This window comes from Bos grunniens, chromosome 25 (genome assembly GCF_055505025.1).
Source record: "Bos grunniens cultivar Pamir isolate PY7600 chromosome 25, Bosgru_T2T1.0, whole genome shotgun sequence".
Lineage (NCBI taxonomy): Eukaryota > Metazoa > Chordata > Mammalia > Artiodactyla > Bovidae > Bos > Bos grunniens.
In genome coordinates, this window is record NC_141189.1 from 3,827,071 (window position 1) to 3,852,595 (window position 25,525).

A 25,525-nucleotide genomic window follows, 5' to 3' on the forward strand; every position below is an offset into this window, starting at 1 on the left:
CTCGGGACCACGGAAGCCACTCGGGAGCTGTCCACACCTGAGGCGACAGAGCTTGCCAAGGGCAAGGGGAGGAAAAAGTCCCAACAAAGAAACCTGAGGAAATGCAGAAAAACTTTTTTTTTTCCCCAGAGGAAAAAAAAAAAAACCTGTTGGCTCAATATGTGGGGGTTGGCTCTTGTCACTTGGTTTTTCAAAACCCGATCCGTAAATGCCAAAGCGATCCGCTGCTGCCATAGCCGATGGGGGCAAACCCCGAGGGGTGGGGGGTGCAGAGGGGACACAGAGAAAGGGGTTGTGCCTACCTACGGAGCAACGAGCCCGGCTCGCACCCAAGCTCAGTGACCCGCTGCGCGTCTGCCCTACTCCCAGCCTTCGCTGTGCGTCCAGAGTGCAGCGTGAGAGCAAATGCGAGAGACCAAAACAGACATTCAAAGCGTCATGGGGAGGGGTCAAGGGTGAAGGTATGGCCAAGCTGCTGGGGGGAGAAAGCAGACACACCAGAAAAGCCAAGCCAGTTAGGTGTTTTAGTATCAGGCATCAGGAAGGCCCTATTACCCAAATATCCCTTTCGAGACCTGACCAGCGGTCTGGGTGCAGCGAAGACCCGCCTGCCCCCTGCACGGGCTTTGTCTGCTGCTGGGTCTGGCCCTGGTGGGTGGGCCCGTGGCTACCAGATCTGGGATGCTGCCTGCTTCTCTGTGGGGTCTGGGCTAGGGTGGGAGCTCCAAACCTTGGAAGCTGGAACTCTGGCCTCTGAGGGGGAGGAGGCATGGGGACCCAGCCCCGGGGAGGCGAGAGGGGAATGAGGAACCAGCCAGACGTGTCCACAAAGGCCTTACAAGACGAGGCCGGCGGGAGACCTAGCGGCCCAGGCTGTGCTCACTCAGGTGTGGCGGCCGCACGGGGAGCCTGAGCCCCGAGGCACCGGCTCCATCCTCTCCTGATCATCCAAACGCCTCCCAGTCAGGCTCAGACCCCCCAGGATTCTGCGATCCCCCCACCAGCTCTGGGGTCCCTGAAAGGGGTCTGCCCTGAAGCAAACCCTAAACCAGGGTTGGAAAGCCTCACCCCCACCTCAGGACATCTGGGAGTGGAGGTCCTGGAAGACTGAGACAAGTCAGTCTACCAGGGAGCTCACAGGGGTCGCCGAAACCAACCCTCTCTGCCTAAGTGAGGCCGGGGGCAGACCAGCCTGGGACTCCTGGAACTCCTCTGAGCTCTGCCCCAACAAGGCAATGAAGCCTTTGGATTTCACAACAGAACTCGGGGATGCAGAGTGGTCTTGATCCTGCACTGCCTACATGCCCTCCAAAACAGAAACATGTTAGAAAATGAGCGTTTGCAAGTTTTTTAACCACTGTTGCATAAACAGCTTTAAGAAAACAAAAGACAAACAAGCAGCTTAAAAAAAAAAAAGATGAAGCTTGAGGTGAAAGCAGTTGACTTTAAACCTGGAAAATGAAAGGCATGCCAACAGCTACCAGGGATATTTGAATAATAGAGAGAGCGCAGACTGCATCTACCCCTCTACCCCTTCTGGGGTAGGGTGGGGTGGGGTGGGGGTGAGGGTGGGGTGGGGAGGAGGGGAGGGGGGAACAAATGAGGGAAGCGGCAACCTAATGGTCCAGTCAGGACACAGCAAGAGAGACAAGGCACACGGGTTTAGTTAAAAATGAACTCGGTATGTTTAATAAAGCTTGGTATTACCAAAATTGCGGTACAAACATCAAGTCACACGCCCACACGACAGAATTCCATTTACAAAACGTTCCCTGGGAGGCCTCCGCGGCCATGGCCACGCCAGGAGGACCCACCCAGGCCTGCGGTCCGGGGGCGGGAAGGCGAGGGGAGGGGGCAGGCGGGCGGAGGTGGGAGAAGGGGAGGAAGACTAAAAACAGTGCATATAAAAGCTCCAAAAGAGCCAGCCAATGGTATTATCACAATGATACAGGTACAAATAAAAACAAAAATTAAAGGACCCAGGCTGATACAGCAGGCTACGCTGCCAAGAACTGGACGGCCGCCCTGGCCGGGCCATCCCGGCGGCTCCCGGCCGCCCTCCCTGCGCTCGCGCTCCGCTCTCGCTCTCGCACTCACTCGCTCGATAGGAAACACGGAAGGTTATTTTGTGTTTGGAGCTAGTAACCTTGGTCAAACGAGTCCTCCGAGGAATCGCTGAAGGAGGAACGGGGCTCGACCTCTTGAAGCAGCAAACAAAACGGCTGCTTCCTGCCGGCGGCCGGCTTGGGCTTCAGAGTCCGGGCGCCTGCCAGGCCCCTCCTGGTCAGCTTGGGGCCACCGGCTGGCTTGCTATTCTTCGCCACCATGCCGCACAAGAGGGAAGGTGTCAGTTTGGAGCTGGAGGGGCCCTGGGCAGCCCACTCGTCCTTCAGGAATTCCTCCTCTTCCTCTGAATCCGTATCTGCAGTCAAAGTAGTTTTTAATAAAGATAAGTCACAGAGCCGGGGAAGGAAGGGGCTAGGGTCTCTTCCATCAGCCTCGGCACCTTTGAGGACACTCTGCCACGCGCCAGAACCGAGGTCCAAACGCCCACCGGCCGTGGACCCGGCAGAGTTCCAGCACCTGGCGCGCTCTTCCCCATCCGGGCCTCATCTCTCACCTGGGAGGCCTCTGAGCCGCAGGCCCCACACGACCCATCTTGCGTGGTGTGGACCCAGGCCCTGGCTGGGCCGCTGCTGCCAGCACCACCCACCACACGGCCACAGGGCGAACAGTCTTTCCCGGCCCTGCAGGAGGTGGAAGCCCCGCTCTCAGGAAGGTCTCTGCCCTGTGCAGGGAGGTCACGGCCGAGTCCAGTCCACCCCACAGGACTGCAGCCAGCCCACGGGCTCCTCGTGGGGAGGGAAGCAGCCTAAGAAGGGAAGGACTCAGGTAAAGCCCCTCTTTCCCAAAACACCAGCTCGCAGTGGTATTCGGGGCAAGCGTGTAAAGACTCACAACCCAGCTTCCTGCTCGGCAGTCAGCACAGCGGCATCTGACGAATGACACTGCAGCTCCCAGCCCTACCCCGTTTCTTTTCCTATCTGAGAGGGGGGACCAGCATGCTGGTTCTGGCCTCCCACACGTCTCCAGCCTTGGAGCTGCTTGAGGCTTTGGGGAGGGAGCTGTCAAGTGGGCACAGCTCTGGCCCCTTCCAATCCCTCCCCAGGCAGACTCACACCACTTTGGTCTGTTCTACACGCGAGGCTGGTGAGCGAGATTCCATAGGACGGAAAGGCTCTGCAGCCAAAGGCTGTAATCCCTTCATCTCGTCAAATCCGTCCCAAAGACGTTAACCAACACAGCTGCCCTCCCCAAGTCCAAGAGAAGGAGGGAGAGAGAGAGTGTGTGTGTATGTGTGTGCACGTGTGCGCACGCGCATATGCTGGGGGGCAGGGGTTCTCTGGCTGCCTCCTCCAACATCTATGCTTTCCACTCAACACCCAACTGCAGGGTAGTCTGGCAACTCTGGGTGGGACGAGGACACGCCTCTGCCTGTCCCATAGCCACAGCTCTCCCTCCTGTGTGCTTCATCCTGTCCTTCTTGAAGCCACTTGCCAGGCTGGACAAGTCCGTGCGTGACAAGGACCAACTTGGCTTCCCACCAGAACCCAAGCAGGCCACCGGATCCCTACAACCCACAGTGAAATGCAGGAGGGCGACGTTCTCTCCTCCTGATACAGCATCTCAAGGCTAGGAAACACCTCGACTTCTTCATGACCCTGCATGCAGGCATTTACAGGGAAGACAAAAAGACTAATGTGAAAAATAGAAGAGATGCACTCTCTCCACAGCCAGCCACTCTCTCCACTCTCACATCATAGCCACCAGCTAACTGCAGACAGGCCTTTTGACCAACCTGTGGCAGCATTAACCCACTTCTCTCAACTGAACAGTGCAGTTTTAGACAAGAGCGCAACAGAGATGAGCAATCTGAACACTGCTTTGCGTGCCTACACACATCTGCCGCAGTGGACTTGGCAGCTTAGAGCCCCCCTCCCCCCTGCAAAGACCTCAGCTTCTCTCTGGACTCTAGCCTGAACCCCACCTCATCCCCCTGTAAGAGGGGGAGAGCAGAGGATCCTTCCAACACCAGCCAGGCCACATCCACTGAAAGATCAAAGGAAAAGCAATCCCTGCTCTCTCTGTGATATTCCAGAACAAGCAAAGGAAAGCCCTTCCCTTCTCCTTCGGAACTACAAGTCTCTAGAACTGGCACGAGGCAGCCAGGGGCCTGGGCAGTGCCGCTCAGCTCACACCCATCTGAATCTGAGGTGTTTCGGCCACTGATCCCACCCAGGGGACATAAGGCACAAAAGTAGATCCTCGCCCCCCCACCCATGAGCATCAAGGCTGGAGACCCAGGACAACCAAAACCAGGAACGTTAAAATCCAAAGACACCAGCAGCAGCTTCATCTCACGCCAGATGCCTTCTCCCAGCTGTTCACCCACCCAGCCAGCTCACTTAGGGCTCTGGACAGCACTCGGGGGGCAGGCCATGGTATCTTAACTCTATAGAGACTTTCTTTCCTTAAGAACACACACCATTTCTTGCCCTTAACAGTCATCACCCTCGCCCCCGACCCCATGAAGTAGACAAAGCCGATGAAAGGCCCAGTCATACAGACGCACGCAGTCACTAAGGAGAAAGCTTTCTACCCAAGTCGCAGCCTCGGGTCCCCCTCGAAGAAACCCGCGGACAGATGCCTGGAGGCAAACAGCCCCTCCCCGGCCTTGCTGCGGCGACCACAGCCCTGGGCAGCCATCCTGGCATCACACGTTCCGCCCAGGTACTTACCGAGCACCTATTAGGTGCCAAGCGGCGGGCTCTGGGCCAGCGGAAGGGTGTCGGGGGTGGGGGTGAGGACAAGGCCGTCCGGGCTCCGGAAGCCCACGCTTCCCCAGTTCCCAGACAAGAAGCGCGAGGCCGCAGGCTCCGCGTACACTCGGTCCCTCAGTGCCACAGCTGCTACGTTTCAGGGGCCCGAAAGCCGCATGCGGCTGCAAATAGGCAGCGCCCATCGTGACGGGCCATCCCGCGCCGCTCAATCTGACGGGCTGGGCCCTGCCTCAGCATCTATCCTCGGAAACAAACCGGGTAACCACGTGGAGGGCCGTCGCAAAGACAAGAAAGGCCGCCCTGGTGTGTGGTCCATAGACGCCTTCCTCACTAACACTGAGCTGGAGGACTGGCAGCCGCCTGAGGGCGGGAGCGACCCGGTCAGCTCTATGGTTTTCACGAGCGACCGCTCTAGGCTGAGCAACCGCCAACTCTGTAGCACAAGGCCTCCACACCGATGGCCTTAGCGCGGACCAACGGAAGGCGGGTTCGGGAGGGCTGGCGGACTTCCGCTCCCACCCGCCCGCCAATCACGAGTACCCACCAATCACAGGTGGCCGCCCAAACAACAGTGCCCATTCATCACAACCACCTCCGTTTCCGGCCTGGTACCGGCGCCAAAGCGGAAAAAGAGACCATCACCAGAGGCCATGGAGCTTTCGAGGCCAAAAGAGGAAGAAAGGAAGGAAAGGGAGGAAGAACAGCCCTGAGGCGGCGCGGCCCACTACTTACTGTAGGAGTAACTGCTCACTTCCGAGGCGAAGGGGGAGTGGGTCGACTTGGGCTGGCCTCTGGCCTTGAACCCCACCTCCATCTTCCTGGCTTTGGCGGCCCTTTTGTGTTTACCTTCTCGCGAGGCTTTCAGAGACAGGCTGAGGCCTTTGGCCAGTGCCTTCCTGTCCTTGCCCAGCAGGCTGTCGTAGGGCGTCAAGTACCTGCCACAGCCCCCGCTCGCTTTTGATTTTCCCCCAGAACCATCTGAGAACTTGAAGGGCGACTTCAACTTGTCCTGCTTTGTGAGGGAGAGGGCTTTGTCTAGCTTGCTTGCCAACTGCTCCTGGTCGCTAGCCATCTTCTTCTTCTTAATCTTTAGCTGGAAAGGGAAGTTGGGAAGTCGTGGGGTTAAGACATTTGACACCCACAGTGGGTCTCAGCGCATGAGCTCAGACGAACCCGGGCTCCTCCTCCCTGCCTCCGTGGCTTTCTAACATGTTGCTGAATTCCTCTTAGCCTCAGTTCCTCTACCCTGTAAAATGGGGGTGATTACGCACAGGCAGCACTGGGCTGTGCTGCAGATGAACTGAGAAAAGGCACCTGAAGCACTTATTAAAGAGCTCTTACTGTGGTTACAGTTCTCTTCGCCACTGGCTGGCTGTGCTGTGCTTCCTAGTGGGGAGCGCCTAAAACAGTGCTGCCAGGGAGCCAAGGGGGAGAAGGTAGCTGGATTAAGGGAGGAGGGATGAACCTGAAGATGGAAAACCCAGTTCACAGCACAGCTGATCTGCTTATCTCAGCTGCCTAAAGCAGGTGATGAAGATGGCCTCCCAGCCTAAACCAGGCCATCCAGCTAAATGGGCTGAAGCTGCCAAGAAAATGCCTTGAGTGTGCCTTGGACGCCTGAAGCAGAAAGAATGATTAGAGATTTCACAGATAAATTCCTGCTTGCGCGTCTCCCATCAGCTGGAGTCATTTGCTGTTGAAACATGCAGCTTCAATGGCCCTCATTTGAACATCTCATTGCTATTTTCTCTCTAATCAGGTAACATTTCATAAGGAGAGAAAAAGTTGGGATAGTGTCAATTAGACAACAAGAGTGCCCTTCACGGTTGGAGAGTACAAAGGATGCTGACGTACAAACTACAAACTGGCTCTCTTCCCCTCCCCACGGACCCACTCTCCCCTATGTAGGTCCTTCTCTCTGACGCCCGAGTCAACCGTAACAGCCCCCTCCCACAGGGTTTTTCTGGGAGGGACAACAAGGTATGTTAGTATTCAGTGATGAGGGCCTTCAAGTGGGTGATTTCAATGCTCTGCAGAAACAAGAAAACTCAAGGCGTTGGCGCTCGCCCCTTTACCTCAGGAGAGTTCCCAGAGGAAATTACAATGGCATCAAGCCCTTGTTTCTTCAAACTCCAGAATGGTGAAGCCGCTCATTAAATAATTATACCGTGAAACAACTGAGTAATTGCACTATCGGGTTAGGAACTCGCAGTCTCTCCTCTGCGCTTCAGCAGAGGGTCACGGAGCACACACAGAGGACGAGCTTTCAGCCTCAGCTCCACCTGGGGCTGTGTTACTTCGCCAGCTCTCTGACCTCCCCTGCTCTGCACAATGACCAAGACTGGAGGAGTGGCTCTGGCACTAAGGCAACCACCCTCAACAAAAGCGTTTGCGCCCAGGTTACTATTCCATTTTATCCAGAGTGACTCCACAGTTGAGTGTCTTCCCAAAGTGTGTGTGCAGCAGGGCCAGGAGACCCGCAAAGGGGGGGTGAGCCCCGGCAGCCCCGCCAGACCCTGCGCCCCAAGCCAACAGCACACCTGAGAGATGGGGCGACCAACCTGACTCATCAAGTCTGACGAGGTTTCGTGCTCGTCCCAAGGCTGGTTCCTCCCCCGGGCTTTCCCTGCTCCGCCGAGGGCGTCGTGGTCCTCCTCAGGCCCCTTGTGTCTCTTCCTCATCCCCGCTCCCAGCTCGTAGTCGTCTGAGGTCAGCAGGGGCTTGCCGCTCAGCCTGAAACCCAGACATGGAACCGGTCAGCAGCCCGGCCAGGCAGCATGCACGGGCCGGGGGTCCGCCCTCATGGCCCTGAAGGGTGGGCTCTGGATGCTGAAGCACAGACTGACGGCAGACTGACGAGTCTGAAGCACTGTGGTGCCAGGACTCTGGGACACTTGTGAAGGAGGCAGAATGAGCGTTTAATGGGGAAAAAAAGAACTTCTCGAAAGCAGTGTCTCTGCCGGCCCCTTTCTCTCTTGTGCTCCTTCACGTACACACACACACACACATCTCGTCATGGTCAGAGACCTCTGTACCCAAGCACGCCAAGAACACGGACCAGAAATGCCACAGACATCCACCAGGATGGGGCGGGGGTTACGATCAAGAGCTGCTGTGAAGGAGCGCCTCGCTGTGCTGTGCCCGAGCAGTCAGGCCAGGGTCCCGGTGGCCCGCTTCACGCTAAAGCCTCACAAGTACTAATAAGACAGAAGTAACTTTTACCAGGTCTCTACCGTGCGTCTCACTCCGTGTCTGTATTTTAACCACAAAACAACACTTGGTTCCACACACTGCTCTTCACGGAGGAAGGCGCTCACCTACAAGAGCGAACGCCTGGCCCAAGGTCACAAGGCAGCAGGCCTGGGCTCGGCAGGAGGCGCACCCACCCCCCGCGGCTCCACGCGCGGGCAGCCCCAGCCTCTGCTCACTCCTCCAGGAGCGGCTTTCCCCACCCGCCTGTGGCTGGTAACAGGGTATTTCTCTCTGCATCCTCTGGTCAGTCAGGGACATCCAAGCTTAGATGCAAGACAGGGGGGCTCTTGGGGCTGTCTTCTCCTGAGAAGACCCACGGCCTCTCCTGCGGCTGTGAAGGTACCCTGTGGCCCCTCTGCTTCCTCACCCACGCCCTGCTGGCCGCCTGCCCTGCTGGCCCAGGCCGAGGCGTGCTCCGGAGGCCCGGGGAAACCGCAGCGCCGTTCCTCTGTCCACAGCTAACCCAGAGGGAGTGCTCTCGCTCCGGCCACACGTGGCTCCAAGGAGCCTCTCCCCAGCGTGCGTGGAGGCGGAGGCCCCGGACACAGGGAGCACCCCGGGCACAACGCACCAGGAGCCCGGGAGTGACGCCGCCCATCACAGAGGGAAGCAGGCCCTAGCCGCAGAAGACGCCGGTGCGGCAGGAAGACGGGCCTGACTGGGGTGACACTCGACTTGCTGGCTGGGGTGGGTGTGCCTGTCCGCTCCACGCTCGCCCTCCTGGCTGGCCCAGGGCAGCGCGCCGTGCTGCCCGTGAGCTGCCGATCCCGGCGGGTCAGAGCCTGAGGGACGCCAGGTCCCTGGCGCCGACACAGGCCCCGCACGGGCCCGCGCGCCTCCCCTCCGAGCTCTGTGCCAGTCCCCGACCCACCGAGGGGCCAGCCTTACTTTCCGCTATGGATGCGGCTCTTCCCTCTCTTGCGGGGGGGCGACAGGGCGGTCAGGGCGTGGGTCCGTTTCCGCGGCCTGCCAGGGCCTCTGCGTGCCAAGCTTCTATGGGGTTCCTCGCGCCTGTCCCTTAAAGAGAATCACACGCTGGGCTGTGAACCCGGGGGTGGGGTGGGGCGCGGAGAAGGGGGCGCACGGAGCGCACACGTCACTCGGGGCCACGCACACCTGGCGGCCTGCACGGCGGACCTCCTGAGCGCGGCGCCTACAGAGCCCGGCCGCGGGCGGCGGGTCGCACTCACTCGGAATCGCGGCGCCGCTGCAGCTTCACCAGCTCACGCTGCTTCTCCTTATACTGGCGCTGCACCTCTGCCAGCCGCATCCGGAAGTCCAGCTCCATAGCGTCCATGCTCTCCAGGGAGGACTTCATGGCGTACATCTGCGGGGAGCGGCGGGTGAGCGCGGGGTCTCACAGCAGGGACGCCACCCTCACCGAGACTCCCCGTGTGCACGCCAGGGACCGGAAAGCCAACCCTGCAGGGCCGTGTCCAGGCTGAGGTGGCCCGCAAGTGCCTCTCGGGCAGGGCTGGCATCTGTCACACGCACATCTGCTCTCCTCGAGCCCCCAAGCTGTTGCCCACGGGACACACCCTTGACACGTGATCATGTGGTACACTGAGGCCAGGGAAGAGGAGACAACTCGCCGGGGACCGCCCCACAAGGTGGTGGTGGAAGCTGGGAGTGCAACAGGTTCCCCCAAGCGTGCAGCCTGCCAAGGCCCAGGCCAGGTGGCCTCTCTGGGCACACGCCGTCCTCCGCCCAGCCCGCTCCCCCAAGCCACGCCCGGGACGCCTCACCCGCTCGTCCTTCTTCTGCATCCAGCTGTACTTCTTGTTGGGGTTCAGCTCACGTGGAAGCCGCAGGTTCTTGAGCGGATCCACGAAGGGGCTGTCCAGCACCTCCTTCAGCACGTGGCTGCTGGCCGCCAGGAGGCTCTCCAGCGAGGGCCGCACGGGCGGGCCCCGCTCTGCACCTGCGGGAGGAGGCAAGTGAGCCCACACTCTGGGGGCCGGGCTCACGAGCACCTCGGCGACCCTCCTCAGATCCCTACCTGGGAAGAGGACACAGGCCAGGGTCCTGTCCTTCACAGCACGTCCACTCAGACGCGCAGGCGGTCACCAGAGAACGGCAGAGCCGCGCCCTAACAAGGCAACTCTCTTTCTGCTTATCTGTCCTGAAAATCTTCCACAAGGACTATGCGTGGTTTTCACCATCAGAAAAAAAATAACCCCATGATAAGTTCTGTAAATTGCGAAAGTCACGTGCACATGATAAAAACCACAAACCAAGCAAAGAAGTGTCATGAAACACAAGCCTTCTTCCTCCCACCACCAGGCCCCTCCCAGAGGATGCCTCTGCAGACACTGCGTGGTAGGTGGTTCCAGAAACTTTTACACACATTCAAACATGGGTAACACCCAGGCATCCTTCACAAGCAGAAAGTGAAAGTGAAGTTGCTCAGTCATGTCCGACTCTGCGACCCCCATGGACTGTAGCCTACCAGGCTCTTCTGTCCATGGGATTTCCCAGGCAATAGTACTGGAGTGGATTGCCATTTCCTTCTCCAGGGGATCTTCCCGACCCAGGGATTGAACCTGGGTCTCCCACATTGTAGACAGACGCTTTACCATCTGAGCCACCAGGGAAGTCCTCGAGTTTCACAAGCAGAAATTGGCACCCATCAATACACACCACATCACCCTCTGCTCGTTGCTACTCAACGTGTTTTCCCATTAGCACAAAAATACGCATGCATGCTATAGCTTGAACCCGAACAGAAAGTGCCATTTCTGTAAGTCAGAACCACTAGAATATCAGCAATTTTATGCAGCGAAACTGAGTAACAGCAGCCTAGTTTTCTCTCGGATCAATAAGCTTTAATTTACCTAAACAATCCCCTGCTGATGGCATTCAGGTGGCTCCAGATTTTTTTGGTTTTTTTTTGTAGTGAACAGACAGGCACTGTCTCCGGAAAATTCCTGTCTGTGCAATTAACATGATCAAGGTGTGTGCGTTTATCTCTCATGAATATTCCGACTGCCCTTCAGAAACGCTGCAGCAACTCAGGATCTCAACGGTGGTACCTGAGAACCTATTTTTCCACAGTCTTTCTACCAAAATAACATGAGTTTTCATTTTCCAACTGATGTTTCCTTTGTGATGTAACATATGATCAATTTTTGAGAATGGTCTGTGTGTATCTGAGGGGAAAAGTATGTTCTCTTTTTAAAAGAGAGAGCTTTTAAAAGTATTTATTAACTTAGCCGCACTGGGTCTTAGTTGTGGCACGCAGAACCTTCCATCTTCCTTGTGGCATGCAGAACTTTTAGTTGTGGCATGCCAGCTCTTAGTCGGGGCATATGGGATCTACTTCCCTGTCCAGGAATCAAACGCAGTCCCCCTGCATTGGGAGCGCGGAGTCTAAGCCACTGGACCACCCGGGAAGTGCCGGAAAAGCATATTGCTTACAACCAACGTGCAGAACTCCCTAACTTCAACCTTAACAAGTGTATCGCCCAGATCAGGGCTTCTGACCCCAGGCGCCATTCACATGGCCATGGCTCGAATCTCTGCTGCAGGGCGGCTCTTGGGCATCATCCTGGGACACTGAGAGGCGTCCTCGCCTTCACCACCAGGTGTCAGCAGTGCTCCCCTCGAGTCACAACCACACGTCACCCGTGCTGAGGTGAGAGCCCCTGCTTCTGGTCTTCTGTGTCTTTGGGACAGACACTAAGGCCTCAAAGCAGTGAACCCCACCAGCCTCAAGCGCTGGCACTAGACTGAAGCACGTGGCCCATGCCCCAGGTGACGCACCCCACCCCAGTCCCTTCGAGGTCCTCCGAGCCGTAAGCTTCTCAGTCGCTGGGTAAGGCAGGGGAGAGCTGCTTCATCAGAGGAGATCACACAGTGACTCCATCACCTGCTTCACTCTCCAATGCACCAGCCTCGCTGGGGTCCCCAGGACACAGAGGGGAGCCTGGTGGCCAGAGGGCAGCAGCTGCGTGCCCCCAAGTCCACATGGAAAGCCCTAACACCGTCACAGCTCGGAAGGCAGAGCCTTTCAAGAGGGAACAAGTTAACACGAGGGTGTCAGGGTGGGCGATGTCTGATCCAGCAAGACTGCATCATCATAAAAGGGGACGTTTGGCTACACAGACACACGTGGAAGAATTCCACAGGGAAAGGGTGGCTGTCCACAGGTCTGCGGAGGAGAGATGCCTCAGGAGGAACCAACCCAACCCTGCTGACACCTGGATCTAGAACGCCCAGCCTCTCGAGTCATGAGAACACATACTCTTGTTACTCAAGACTCGTCCCCCTGCCCCGCCCCACCGCGCTTGTATGTTTATTACAGCAGCCCGAGCTAATACCCCAGCCCTGCGGCTGTACCAACACAGAGGTGACCTGGGAACCAGGCCAACACTCACTGGAACCTCCACGGGACCAGGCGTCCATCACAGAGACTACGGTGCCGGAGGGCGGGAAGGACGGCTGCTCGCCTTGGGACACCCGTGCTTGCTGCCCACAGGTGGCTGCGTGGGGCAGGAGTGGGAAAGCGGGGGGGCCAGTGGCGCCAGGAAGTGATGGGGCCGCGGGGCAAGCTGGAGCCCTGGACCACTCGCGGCCCAGGCCTGTGGGCCCTTGGCAGGGCACTGATGCTTAGGGTCCGTCCATGACCGTTGGAGGCAAAGGGCCCCCAGGCCCTCCCCTGCACGCCGGCGCCTCCAAGCGCCTGCTCCAGCCCGACGCCGGCCCCCACCCCGGGATCACAGAGCCCACGCTCAGGCCAGCAGACCTGCACTGCAGAGTGCCGAGGGCACTGCAGGGCACCACCAGGAGCATCCATGTCCACGCCGACCACTGGGCTCCCCCTGAATGCGCCCCTCCCACTGCTTCCCCACTTCAGAAACCTTTCTTCTCTTCCAGCAACTCGGGTCAAAAGCCTCAGCCTCGTCCTTACACACCCAACTGCAGTCCCTTCACAAAGCCTGCCGGCTCCAACTTCCACCCAGAACCCACCTGCCCGCACCTGTGCACCCCTCACCACCCTGGGCCTGGATGCAGACGGGAGCCTCTACTGGGTCTCCCCACCCCAGCATCAGCCCCCACACAGCCCCCAAAGAGACCTCAGTGAGGTCTGATCCTATCACTGCAACGCAAATCCTCCTTCCAGCGGCCTCTCATTTCACTCCAAGTGAGTAAAAGTTGACCCCAACAGTGACCCCACTTCCCAGCACCCACTCTCCCCTCGGGGCTCCCCTCCCGCCCCTGGCCTCCTCACCTTTGCTCTACCCTGGGGCAAACAGTCACCCCAGGGCCTTTGCACTTGTTCTTCCTTGAGCCTGGCGTGGCTTTCCCCTGAAGAATCTCCCTCCCCCACCTATTGAGAGGGGCTTCCCTGGCCATCTGCTATGGGAGACCACCTTCCCACCCCTGCCCTGTCCCCCCCGACTGTTTGGGCCTCCCGCTTGTCACCCCAACAGTGCTGAGGGCTGCACGTGGAGAGCCTGGTTCACTGCTGGTACCCAATACTGCCGGGAGTACAGGAGGAGCTAAATGAATGCATGAATCAGGCAGCAGCGTGAAGACGGGCAAGAGCAGGCAGAAGCCCCCAAACCTGGTGACCCATCCTCGGCCTTCTCCTTCCCAGAGGCCCCTTGGCCTGTGTGGTCCCCACTGAAAACCCACCAGTTGGCAGGATCAAGAGAGGTTTGTCTTCTGGGGGTGGGGGTGGGAAATTTGTACTAAACTATTTAAATGAAAGAAAAGAAACAATGAACTTGAACAACAGGACTCCCCTGGTGATCCAGTGGTTAAGAATCCACCTGCCAATGCAGGGGACACAGGTTCAATCCCCGGTCCAGGAAGATCCCACGTGCTGCAGAGCAGCTAGGCTCGTGCGCCACAATTACTGAAGGCTGTTCGCCTAGAGCTCCTTCTCGGCATCAAGAGAGGACACCGCAGCGAGAAGCCCGAGCGCTGCAACGAAGAGCAGCCCCCCACCCCCTGCAACGGGAGAAAAGCCCGAGCACAGCAACCAAGAAAAGAAAAAACCCCACAAAACAACAGACGCCTGCGGGGAAGGACGTGTCAATTGTCCAAGCTTCCAGGAAAGGGGGCGTTGGACCCTGATGATGAAAAAGATCTGGTTCTGACCCAGCAATTCCACTCCTGGGAACAAACCCCTAGGAAAGCAGAGGTGTGGACAAAGATTTTTCTCCAAGAGTAATCATCACATTACTTACAACAGCAAAAGGAAGGGAAGAAAATTATAGAAAAGAAGGCAAATTAAAATGCCTGACAATTGAGGATTGGGTCAACTGAAGTCTGGAGCCTCCACCGGCCAGAAAACTGTGTAGTTCCAAAAAAATGTTTAAGAATGCACAGTTTTGAAATGTTTAATAAAGAATATACTAAGGGAAAAAGAAGGCTAAGTGCTAAAGAACTGATGCTTTTAAACTGGGGTGCTGGAGAAGACTTGAGAGTGCTTGAGAGTCCCTTGGACAGCAAAGAGATCAAACCAGTCCAACCTAAAGGAAATCAACCCTGAATATTCACTGGAAGGACTGATGCTGAAGCTGAAGCTCCAATACTTCGGCCACCTGATGCAAAGAGCTGACTCATTGGAAAAGACCCTGATGCTGCGAAAGATTGAAGGCAGGAGGAGAAGGGGTTGAAGGAAGAGAAGATGAGATGGTTGGATGACATCACCAGCTCGATGGACATGAGTTGGAGCAAGCTCTGGGAGTTGGTGATGGACAGGGAGGCCTGGCGTGCTGCAGTCCACGGCGTCACAATGAATCGGACAAAGAATCGGACACAACGTAGGGACAGAACAACAACAAAGTGGAAAAGGCAGGTAACAAAACATTGCTTCAAAATGGTCTTAATTATAGAAACTCCTACTTCTAGAACAAGTAGAAGATGTTCTAGAGGAAATACAGCTGAACACCCGGAACTACTCTTACGACCTCCCCGCAGCTGAGCGCCACCCCGCCCCCGCGAGTGTTCTGGCTGGACTGCAGACTGGCAAGGCTGCACCTGACTCTTTGGCTCTTTACATATTTCTTGGAGCACTTCGATTTCTATGTTGAACATCAGTGCTTTTGTGCCAGCCCAGAATTCACTGAAGACACTTTCTTTCTGCTGAAGGCACTCCATTCCTTCTGAGGATAACCACCCACCTACACACACACACCTACATCCTGGAAGTGACTGCTCCCCCATCCAGGGCTGGGCAGGATCAGCCCAGTCCATCCCATCTCCTGGGATACAGACTTTGCTTCTGCAAAAAGCATGAACCACAGTCAGCCAACCAATGAGTGTATCACAGCATCTCCGCCAGAGCTACCAGGAGAGAGGTGGCCTCTTCTGTGTGTATGCTGGCTACAGTCCATGGGCCCCTGGGCTTGGGAGGAAGTACCAGTGACCCCCACGAGGAAAGTGGACCCACCCTGAATGAAGCCAATAGAAAGCAGGGAAACTATGAGAGGGAGGGACAGGGAAGAGGGAAAAAAGAACTCCTGATGACTTGACTTGGTTTGAGCACCTGGATCCAGCCATACCTGAAACATTACCTCATTACTGACATATTGTGATTCCACAAGCCAATAAAATTTCCCCGACGTTTTCTAGGCCAATGAGTCTTGGTCACTCCTAGTGCAAAGCATCCCGCTAATTCACCACTGACAGAACAAGGAGAAATTTCACCACTAAGAAACCTGGTTGCACGACAATGTGACTACATACCACCGCCCTGTACATTTAAAAATGGTTAAGGCGGGGCTTCCCTGGTGTCTCAGTGGTAAAGAATCTGCCTGCCAATGCAGGAGACACGGGCTCCATTCCTGATCCAGGAAGATACCACATGCCCCGGAGTAACTAAGCCCGTACAACTATAGAGCCTGGAGCTGCACCTCTTGAAGCCCAAGCGCCCCAGGCCCTGTGCTCGGCACCCAGAGAAGCCACTGCAGCAAGAAGGCCGCGCTCTGCAACTAGAGAGCAGTTCCCGCTTGCTGTAACTGGAAAAAACCCACACGATGAAAACCTAGCACAGCCGAAAAACCAAACAGTTAAAGCAGTAAAATTTACGGTACGTGTATTTTACAATTTTTAAAAACTAATTCACAAAGGGGAAAAAAAGTGATGAGAAACAAACCATATTCTAGAGATTCTGAAACTTTAAAAATCCCACTTAAAAAAATATATGTTTTTGTTTTTGTTTTTTATAGGAAGGGAAAAAGCACGAATTTCCCAGTGGCCTAGTGGTTAGGACTCTGTGCTCTGGTCGGGGAACTGAGATCCCAACAAGCCTGGTGGCACAGCCAAAAATAAATAACAATTAAAAAATAGGCCAAGGAGGGGAAAGCAGCCCCCAGAAGCCTCACCTGCTGCCTCCTGGCTCCTCTTCTCCAGCTCCAGCTCGGCGATCTCACTTAGCAAGGTGATGCCGTGCAGGAAGCTCTGCTCCAGGACGAGGCTCTGCGCGGCCTCCAGTGTCTCCAGGGCCGGGGCTCCAGTGCCTGGGGAGGGCAGGGGCCGGGCCTGCGGCAGCTCTGCGGCAGCCGCCAGGGCGTTCATGCCGGCCAGCGGGTCCTCCAGGCTGGGCAGGAACTCCTCAGAGCCTGCCTCCTCCAGGAAGCAGGTACCGCCGGGCACAGGGCCGGCCTCGGGGGCCTCTAGTCTCGGGCACTCGCCCTCCCCAGCGGGCACGTCACAGTCCGGCAGTTCCAGGCTGGGTCGGGGCTCACTCGGGGCCGTCTGGGCCAGGTCCTCCTCGCCGGGCACCACCTCCGCCAAGGGTGCAGGCACGGCCACGGGCATGTCCACGGGCACCTCCACTGGCTCCTCCTTGGCCTCCACCAGCGGCTCTGGCGTCAGCCGCGGCCCCAAGTCCGGGGCGGCTGCACAGGACTCTGTCAGGCCCGGCGAATCAACCCGCGCCCCGGCCCCTTCAGCAAAGTCCGGGCACCCGGGGGGCTCCTCCGGCCCCTGGCCGCTGGCACTCAGTGCCTGGGCCTCCAGCAGGCCTCCCGCCGGGCTCGGGGCTGCCAGGGCGTCCTCGGGGGGCAGCGTCAGTGGGGACTCCAGTGAGGGCAGCTGGGCGGGCTCTTCGTCCATGTCCTCCACCTCCGCCTTCACCTCCCGCTCCACCAGCGGCTCTTCGTCCGGGACCTCACGCAGCGGCTCTGGGACCTTGGATGGGGACAGGCGCAGGGGCTTGTCCTCAGGGGAGAGCGCCAGGCGCTCGGGCCCGTCGGCTGGGAGCGGCACGTCGGGGGCCAGGCCGTCGGCGTCAGCAGCCGCCGTGGGCTGCAGCAGGAATGGGTAGGGCCTGCCATAGTGCGGTGGCAGAGCTTGAAACGGGTACCGGGCTGGGATATCTGCAGAGGATACGCAGGTCAGTGGGGGCCCCTCTGGCCCTGTGCGACAACTGTGTCCCCGTCAACACCCACCTGCCCACCACCCTCTCTCCTCAGCCGCCCTGCAGGGCTGGAGGCCCTTCCCAATGGCACCTGACGAACCCCAGGGCGTCTCTGCACATCTGAGCCCCAGAGAGAAAAAAATGGCCACCCTGCAGTCCCCAAGGATCTTCGGGTCTCAAAGGCAGAAGCTTTGGTCTCTGGTGCCCCTAATCTCAGCATCTGGCACAAAGCTGGACCAGAAGAACCTGGTAATAGGATCCTAAACAGGGGGCTTCCCTGGTGACTTAGTGGTAAAAAAACCACCTGCCAGTGCAGGAGACACAGGTTCGATCCCTGCTCTGGAAGACCCCACATGACACAGAGCAACTAAGTCCATGGACCGCAACTACCGGTCCCGGGCTCCAGGGCAGGGGAGCCGGAACGACCAAAGCCCACACGCCCTAGGGCCCGTGCTCCGCAACGAGGGAAGCACGTGCACCGCAACAGGGTAGCCCCCGCTCCCCACAACTAGGGCAAAGCCCTGCGCAGCAACGAAGACCCAGCACAACCAAAATAAATGAAGAAAAAAGACCCTAAATGGTCCCCACCCAGCCCAGCGGACTCTGCCATCCGTCCCTCAAGAATCCACCAGCCCCACCTCTTCTTCAGCAGAGTCGGGAAGTTCAAGTTGTTCAAACGCTGACAGTAACACTGTGCCGCCCCCACCTTTTTACCTCCGACCTCCCCCCACCACCACAAAGTATAATCTCCCGGAGAGCAGGGTGGTGTGCAGCTGACTCTGCAGCATCAGGCTCCGTCCAGGGGGCGGTGTGGGGGGCACAAGCAGTAAGGGCTGAACAGGAACCAACAAGGGGAGAGAGATACACGGAGCACCCCCACCGCACCGCAGCCTGGCCCGTGCTCCACACTTGACTCGACCGTTAGCAAGACATCAGCTCTCCCCAAAGAGGGACGCCACCGGCCCGAGACCACACACAGCATCCCACAGGCTGAAATCTGAACTCTGGAATTCGAACTCACGTCCTCGCATGGGACGAGGAACACAAGCCTCAGGCCCCGTCGAGGCCACCCACTGCGTGTCCCCATGGACACAGGACACGGGAAGAAGGCACGTGCGTGCACGCATGCCGCACGTGGGCGGGGGTCTGACCCGGAAGGTACTGTTGTTGTCAGGCGGTGCCGAATACCTCACAGGCGTTGCTCTGTTCAACGCTCAGAACAAGGCCTTCTGAACTCAGGACCTAATTCTAACATTACACCCGTTTCCCCTGACCCTCCAACCGAGGGAAGACTAGAGAGACGAGGGCAGACGGTTCGTTCCAGAGCTTGGCAGCAGGCCACGTACCGCTTTGGTCAAAACACCAGAAGGAACTTCCTGGTGGAGCCAACATGGCAGGCGCTCAACAAGGAAAGGAACGAGCGGCTGAACCAATGAGTGAGTGGTGCCCGGGACACCCGTTTCACCGGCTCTTACCTGAGAACAAGGCCTGGAAGGGGCTGGGGGCTTCCTTCTCCAGCTCTAAGTCCTTCTTCTCCACGACGTTCTCGGGGGCCTCCTCCTTGCGGGCGATCCCTGGGGTGGGTGGTGGGGAGGCGGGCGGCGGGCTGCTGGGGTGGGAGCTGGGCGTGGCAGGGTACGCGTAGGCGGGCGGCTTGGACACGTCCTCCAGCTTCTGAATGACCTTGGCCTTCAGGGCAGCCACAGGGGACGCGCGGGGAGAAGGCGGCGGGCTCATGGCCTTGCCATAGGTGCCCGTGGGGCCGGTGCTCAGGCCAGGGGGCTTCCGCGGCAACAGCCCCGGGCCCGCAGCGCCCAGGCCGGCCTTGCCCGCGGCCTCCAGGCTGCGCTTGCTCACCTTCTCCTCCATCTCTGCCCGCTGTTCCTGGGCCTTCAGCCGCTCCTGCTGTGGAGGGGGCCGGCAGGCAGGGTCAGTGCAGCAGGAGCCATCACCCAGCACCGGCCCCGTCCCCCCAGGCTCCCCCCAGCCCACAGAGAATGCCAGGCAGGGTGGGCGGCTGCAGGACCCTGCCTGAGATGGACATTCTGTCCCGGCTCGCGTAACAAGCACAGCATTCCTTGTAGAATTCCAACACACGGGGCTGGGAGAACCTCTGGTCTAGACCCTGACCCTCCCCTAGGACCCCCAGAGACAGAGTGCGGGGGGCCAGGCAGAGGTGAGAGGCCCCTGAAGACGCAGGACTGTCCCACCCCTGGCTCCACCACGGGCCGAGGACAGCTGCCTGCATGGAGGATTCACTACCTGAGAGCCCTCTCCTGCCTTATCACAGCGAGGTCTCAAACATCTCCGACAGTGAGCCTCCTGGGCTGTGAGGAAACGGCTCAAAATCAGCCCAGGCCCAGCGGGCTGCCCGTACACAAAAACACCATGAAGAAGGGCTCCAAGCCCCCCACCCTCACCGCTGTGAAATCTCAATAAAGAACTCGATGACACAGAAATTACAGCCGCTCCATTTCCACAGGAGGAAACCTGGAGCCCACAGAGGTGAATTCACTCGCCCGAAGGCACTCAGTCAGCCACAGCAGAACTAAAAGTTTCAAAACCAGGCCCCTTTCTCCGTACGTCGTCTCTGTGACTCCTTCAGGGCGGCTGCCGCACGAAAAAGGAGAGACGCGGCCGGGCAGAGGACAAGCGCCCAGGAACACCTTCGAGAAGGCAGGAGGGCTGTGGGCTTCGGGGAGTCCACCCACACGGGGGGCACCGAGTGTCGCCATCTTACGGGACCAGCAACGCGGGCAGAGGCCAGCCCTGGCCGAGAGGGAGGCCCAGGCCGCCCAGTGCCCGGCCGGGCCAGGCGGGGCTCAGGAGACGGCAGGAGCCCACTGGGATCCCCTCAGCCCCCAGGCAAACACCTCCCACCCACAGGAGGGGCCACCTCTCCTGCCTTGGTTTCCCCATGGCTCCCCAGCCCTGCCAGGCTCTGTCTGCCTCTCGGGCTTGCTCACCCCATCCCCTCTGGCCAGAGGGCTCCTCCACAACCGACTTCTTCAGGTCTCTGGACAGACGTCACCTCCTTCGGGGGGCCCTCCCTGACCACCAGCCTCTCATTTCTCCCTCCCAGTCCAGAACTGGACTGTCTGCCGGCTGACCCCTCTGCCTCGCCGTCAATGGGAGGGGGCTCCGGGAAGGGTCTCCACGGCCCCCACCCCAACTCACCACTAGCTGGGCGCTCCTCTGCAGCTCCAGGGCCTGGGCCGCCTGCTGCTGCAGGTAGAGGAATTCCTGCTGCCGCAGGAAGTGCTGCTGCGAGAAGAGCTGCAGCTGCTGGGCGTGGTGCAGGGAGCTGCGGCCCGGCGGGTACAGGGCAGGCCAGAGGGGCGGCACGGCGGCCCGCTCCATCAGCTCCGCTGCGGGCAAGAAGACCGTAAGGCTGCACCCAGCTCCCAACTCCTGTCACCCCACTTCACAGACAGGGAAGCCGAGGCCCAGAGAGGGACTGCGTGCTCACAGGGGTGGAACGGGCTCAGCTGGGCCTCTGGGTGCTTCCTGGGGGCCCCGAGGCCACACAGTGGGAGTGGCCAACGTGGCAACTCCACACCTCCTCCCACTACACCCAGTGCTCTGCAAACTGGATTCCTGAGGGCTGGGGGCACCAAGGCGGAGTCCAGGCCCCCCGCCCGGGCAGCCCTGCCTGGGTTCTCCACATGGGCTTTCTGGGTAGGAACTCATCAGAACAAGGACCCTTGTGGCTCCGTGACACCCCCACCCCATTCTGCGGCGTGGACACCCCCTCCCCACCACAGGAGGCCCATGGCGTTTGGGACAGTCTCACTGTATGAGGCCATCACAGCCCCTGCCCCCAACCACCGACCACCACTTACCAAAGTGAGGCAGGTGGTCGCTGGGAATGACCACCAGCTGGCCCGACTGGGGGTCCCTGACAAACTGGTAGGCTGAAGGCAGGGAGCCCCCCAGGCCAGGCGGAAAGGCAGGTGTCATGCCCTGGTGCAGAGAAGGGGGGCCCAAGCCTAGGAGAGACCCAGGCCCAAGTCAGTGCTGGGGGCCACTCCCCACTCCCCTTCTCTTCCTGGGTCTTCACGGAGGAAGCCAAGGATAAGAGCTGGCTGGCTGTGAACCTCCCCCATCACCCCTTCTGACCACTGTCCACCAATAGGCCTGGCAGAGAACCCCACGAGGCTACGGCCATCAATAATGATCCTGCTTGGGCTTCCCTGGAGGTTCAAATGGCAAAGAATCTGCCTGCAATGCAGGAGACCTGGGTTCAATCCCTGGATCAGGAAGATCCCCCAGAGAAAGAAATGACAACCCCATTCCAGTATTTTTGCCTGGGAAATCCCACGGACAAGGGAGCCTGGCGGGCTACAGTCCACAGGGTCACAAGAGTCGGACACCACTGGGCAACTAACACTTTCCCACTCCGGACAAGCAAGAGAGGTGAACTACGGGGATGAAAGGAGGGGTCCCACCCTACACCAGCCCCCGGCACCGTGCTCCAACGGAGACACTCAGGCCTCCGCTATCCCCACCCCCCACTCACCATAGGGGTGTCCAGCGAGCCACATGGATGTGCTACCCGAGCGGGGCAGCCAGGGGTGAGTGGCCAGGTGGGCCGCAGGGTCAGCGGACCAGCGACCGGAGCCCGCCAGCGCCGGGCCCCCGGTCACCATGAGGTTGGGGTTCAGGCCGTTAGCAGCACAGCTGGTGGGGTGCAGGCGGGCCAGGTCTGCCAGCTCCTTGCTTTCTCTGGAAGGGGAGTGGAGGCATCGGTGAGTCTGGGATGGCCCCAGGACGAGGGGGACAAAAAAAGGGGCGCCCCAAGGGACCGGTGGACATCAAGCCACTGCTCGGCACCCAGGGGCAGAAAAGCTGGCTGGGGCTCACCAGAAGGGGCCCCGGGCCTTCCTCGGGAGGGGTCCCACACGCTCAGGACCACCCTACGCCCACGTAGGGCCACCCACCTCACCCCAGGGGGCCCCCCAGGCCTCACCTGAGCAGCTTCTCCTGGTCTCGGTCCAGCCGCGCCCCCAGCAGCCTCTCCTCGCGGTGCCTGGCCCGGTCATCGCCACAGTCCTCGTCGGCTCGGCCGTGCCCTGGGTGGGTGGGAGGGCAGGAAGTGAGCCTGACTCAGAGCCCCCAGCAAGCCCTCAGCATCTGAGCGGGTCCCTCACCCTGGCCAGACGTCCTCTGCGCCCAGAAACGACCCTCCACCACCCTCATAGAGCCCACCTGTAACTCTCCCAGGTAACCGGGAAGCTGCAGGAAAACGTTGTAAAACAGATGGTGCCGTAACCCAGGATGAACCGAGCAGCACTCGCGGACAGGGTTCCTCCTTTAGTGCCGGAAAGGTAGGTGCTGGGGGCGGGTCAAGACGAGGGAAAGCCACAACCCAAAAAAGCGGTTGCTATGCAGACGCGGAGCCAAGCCCGGGTCACAGGGAGCCAGCCGCCACCCGGAGGCCCCGCCATGGTTGCGGCGGTTGCACACGTGTGGCTGGTCTCTTCAAAATCAAGTCGGAAAACTGAAACTGGAGAACCCTACGTGCATGGGGCGGGACGGGGGGGTGGCGACTGGAGGGGGAGCTGCCCCCCAACTGGCCCATCTCGGCCCTGGTGCCCAGGAGGCACCCCCAGCCCCCCACAGCTGGTCCCGCTGCACCTCCCCTGGGCTCTCCACCCCTCCCAAAGCCCTGACCAATTGCACAAGAGCTCAGCCCTCCTCGCTCTCCACCTTCCCCAGCCCCTCATCCCCGGGTTATCTTCTACACCATGAGCCAAAATTTAGAGCGTGCACAGTTGCGGAGGCAGGCCAGGGCCCAGGAGGCAGGTACAGCCACTAGCGGCAGAGACCACTCAGCCAGCAGCCGAGACTTTTCTCAAAAGAGAAACCAAAGACTTTGCTGGTGGTTCAGAGGTAAAGAATACACCTGCCAACACGGGGGACATGGGTTTTATCCCTGGGCCGGGCAGATCCCACACGGCACCAGGCAGCGAAGCCCTTGCACCACAGCTACTGAGCCCTTATGCTCCAGAGCCCAAGAGCCCCAACTACCGAGCCCACGTGCACACTAGAGTCCGTGCTCTGCAACAAGAGAGGCGACAGCAGCGAGAGGTCGGTGTGCTGCAACTAGAGAGAAGCCCCCAGTAGTAACAACTCAAGATTAAGTCCATGTGCAGCAACCAAAAATAAAAAAGAAACCCACTGAGGCTGGACTAATTCCTTCCCTAGGATCAGCTGCCCTGGGGCCAGCGTCCACCCACCCGGAGCTCCAGAGATGCGCTCAGGGAGGAAGCCGCCCCCAGGCCCGCCAGCACGTGGACCTTGTCATTTACTACTCTGCTGCAGACAAGTGTCCCGGTCCCCTCTCCAGGATCCACCAGCAGGCCCCCCAGCCCCACACAGCCCCTGGGGGCAGGGATCCAACCTGGCATACTGCCGTTGGCTTCTCCCCTCGTTTCTTCCCTCCTGCACCCTCAACACCAGGAACTCCCAAAGACCTCCTGAGAACTGTTCCCCAGGAGGAGCTTTCCTTTCAGGAAGGTGGGAGCCCACCGCTGGGAACAGGAGGCGAGTGGGCAGGGAGGAACAGCCATGAGCCCATACGCCCGATGGACCAAGCAGGTCGGGGAAGGGATACGCCTCAAAAGACAGCTGGAGACGGGCTGGGGGGCACCAGGGGCAGGCCCAGGAGGTTCCAGAAGCCCCTGGGGCAACGAGGAAGTTGCATGCACGGTTAAGGAGAGAAGAACCAGTGAGCTGGGGCACTAGGCAGGCGGGGTGAGAATGAGTGAAGAAGTCTTTCCCATCTGGCCCCTGTGGGTCACAGACGCGAGTCCCAGGCCGCCCACCACCTCACTCCACACAGGGCCAGAGCAGACCCTCTGTTTGTGCCAGCGCCCAGGCCCCATGACTGTGCCCAGCTCGTGGCAGGAGGCCGGGAAGCAGAGGGGAAAGGTGGGCGGTGGGAGAGAAGGTGGGACCCAGCCAGGATACCCAGGCCGCCAGAGTCAGTGCGGTTCCCAAGTCAAAGGGTACCCTGCGCCCACCCTCCCGCCCACCCCCTTCACCAAGGGCTGGAAGGGGCCCTCCTCACAGGCCCCACCTCAGGAATGAGGCCCTAAAGGGCGGCCACACTTCTGGGCAGGGCCACTCAGAGTCCTGCGGCTGGACTGAGAAACCAGAGCACACGCCTTCTCCCAGGGGAGGGCCTCCCAGGCCCACAGACACCCCAAGGGCCCTCCATCTATGGGGCCACGCTGCACTGGGGGACAGGCTTTGGCAAAGAGCTCCTGGTGCTCCCAGAAGGGTCACGTGCCTGGAGTGTGGCCTGTCCCCAAGAGCTCAGTCCTCAGGCCTGACTCCTCTCCACCGCCCTGGTGGTCACTGCACAGGCCTCAGGGGCTTCCCACTGCAGGCCCCACCAGAAGCCCGCACGCAGGCCAGCCCAGCTTGGAGAAGCCACCACCTGCAGGGTCCCTCAGGCCAGAGCCCCAGACCGCTCCCTCCAAATTCAGCTGGTGTCCAAAGAAATGTGACATGCCCTCCACCACCGCAGCCCGGGCACCACCCCGACCTCCTGCGTCAACTGTTCCCTCTAACCCCTGCTCACCCTGTCCCTCCTACCGAGTGCCAGGCCGCCCAGCTGTCCTGTCCAGTGCACCCCCAGCTGACTCAGGGCCACACTGTTCCCTCCACCTAGAGTGCTCGTGCCCGGCCCCTGCAGTACTCAGTCTCCCCAGGAAGACCTCAGCTCGTATGCTACCTCCTCCAGGAAGCCCTCCCAGACCACCTCTCCTCTATCATGCTCCCTTATTTGTCTCCCTCACTACACTGAGAACATCACACAGCCACTCTGCCTGTTGGTTATTCATCGTCCGTCTCCTCCATCAGACAGTGCACTGCTCTGGCTTGAGCAGTCCCACTCCGAGGTATCTACCTCTCCCCTTACACAACGCCTGACACAGGAAGGCACTCAGCATATACATGGGGAGTGCAAATGAACGAACTCGTGAGAACATCTAGAGGGCGATGCAGAGAGAACAAGCAGCAGGTGCAGAGGCCCTCAGGCAGGAGTGTGCCT

General features: G+C 59.3%; 1 protein-coding gene across 13 annotated transcripts in view; it reads right to left on the reverse strand.

Annotated features, from left to right (window-relative positions):
* TNRC18 (trinucleotide repeat containing 18) overlaps positions 1-25,525 on the reverse strand; it is a 90,032-nt gene that overhangs the window by 26,450 nt on the left and 38,057 nt on the right. For 10 of the 13 annotated variants that reach the window (XM_086373789.1, XM_086373792.1, XM_086373796.1 and 7 more), the window contains 12 exons: positions 22,436-22,538; positions 21,986-22,191; positions 21,309-21,455; positions 20,644-20,834; positions 18,942-19,371; positions 16,430-17,425; positions 9,839-10,014; positions 9,284-9,420; positions 8,982-9,110; positions 7,403-7,574; positions 5,574-5,934; positions 2,147-2,422 (listed from right to left, as the gene is read on the reverse strand). In XM_086373789.1, the coding sequence (XP_086229915.1) occupies positions 2,147-2,422; positions 5,574-5,934; positions 7,403-7,574; positions 8,982-9,110; positions 9,284-9,420; positions 9,839-10,014; positions 16,430-17,425; positions 18,942-19,371; positions 20,644-20,834; positions 21,309-21,455; positions 21,986-22,191; positions 22,436-22,538 (3,324 nt within the window). Of the gene's footprint in view, positions 1-1,661; positions 2,423-5,573; positions 5,935-7,402; positions 7,575-8,981; positions 9,111-9,283; positions 9,421-9,838; positions 10,015-16,429; positions 17,426-18,941; positions 19,372-20,643; positions 20,835-21,308; positions 21,456-21,985; positions 22,192-22,435; positions 22,539-25,525 lie in introns of those variants that run through there. The other 3 variants (XM_086373787.1, XM_086373794.1, XM_086373799.1) reach the window with 3 other exon arrangements.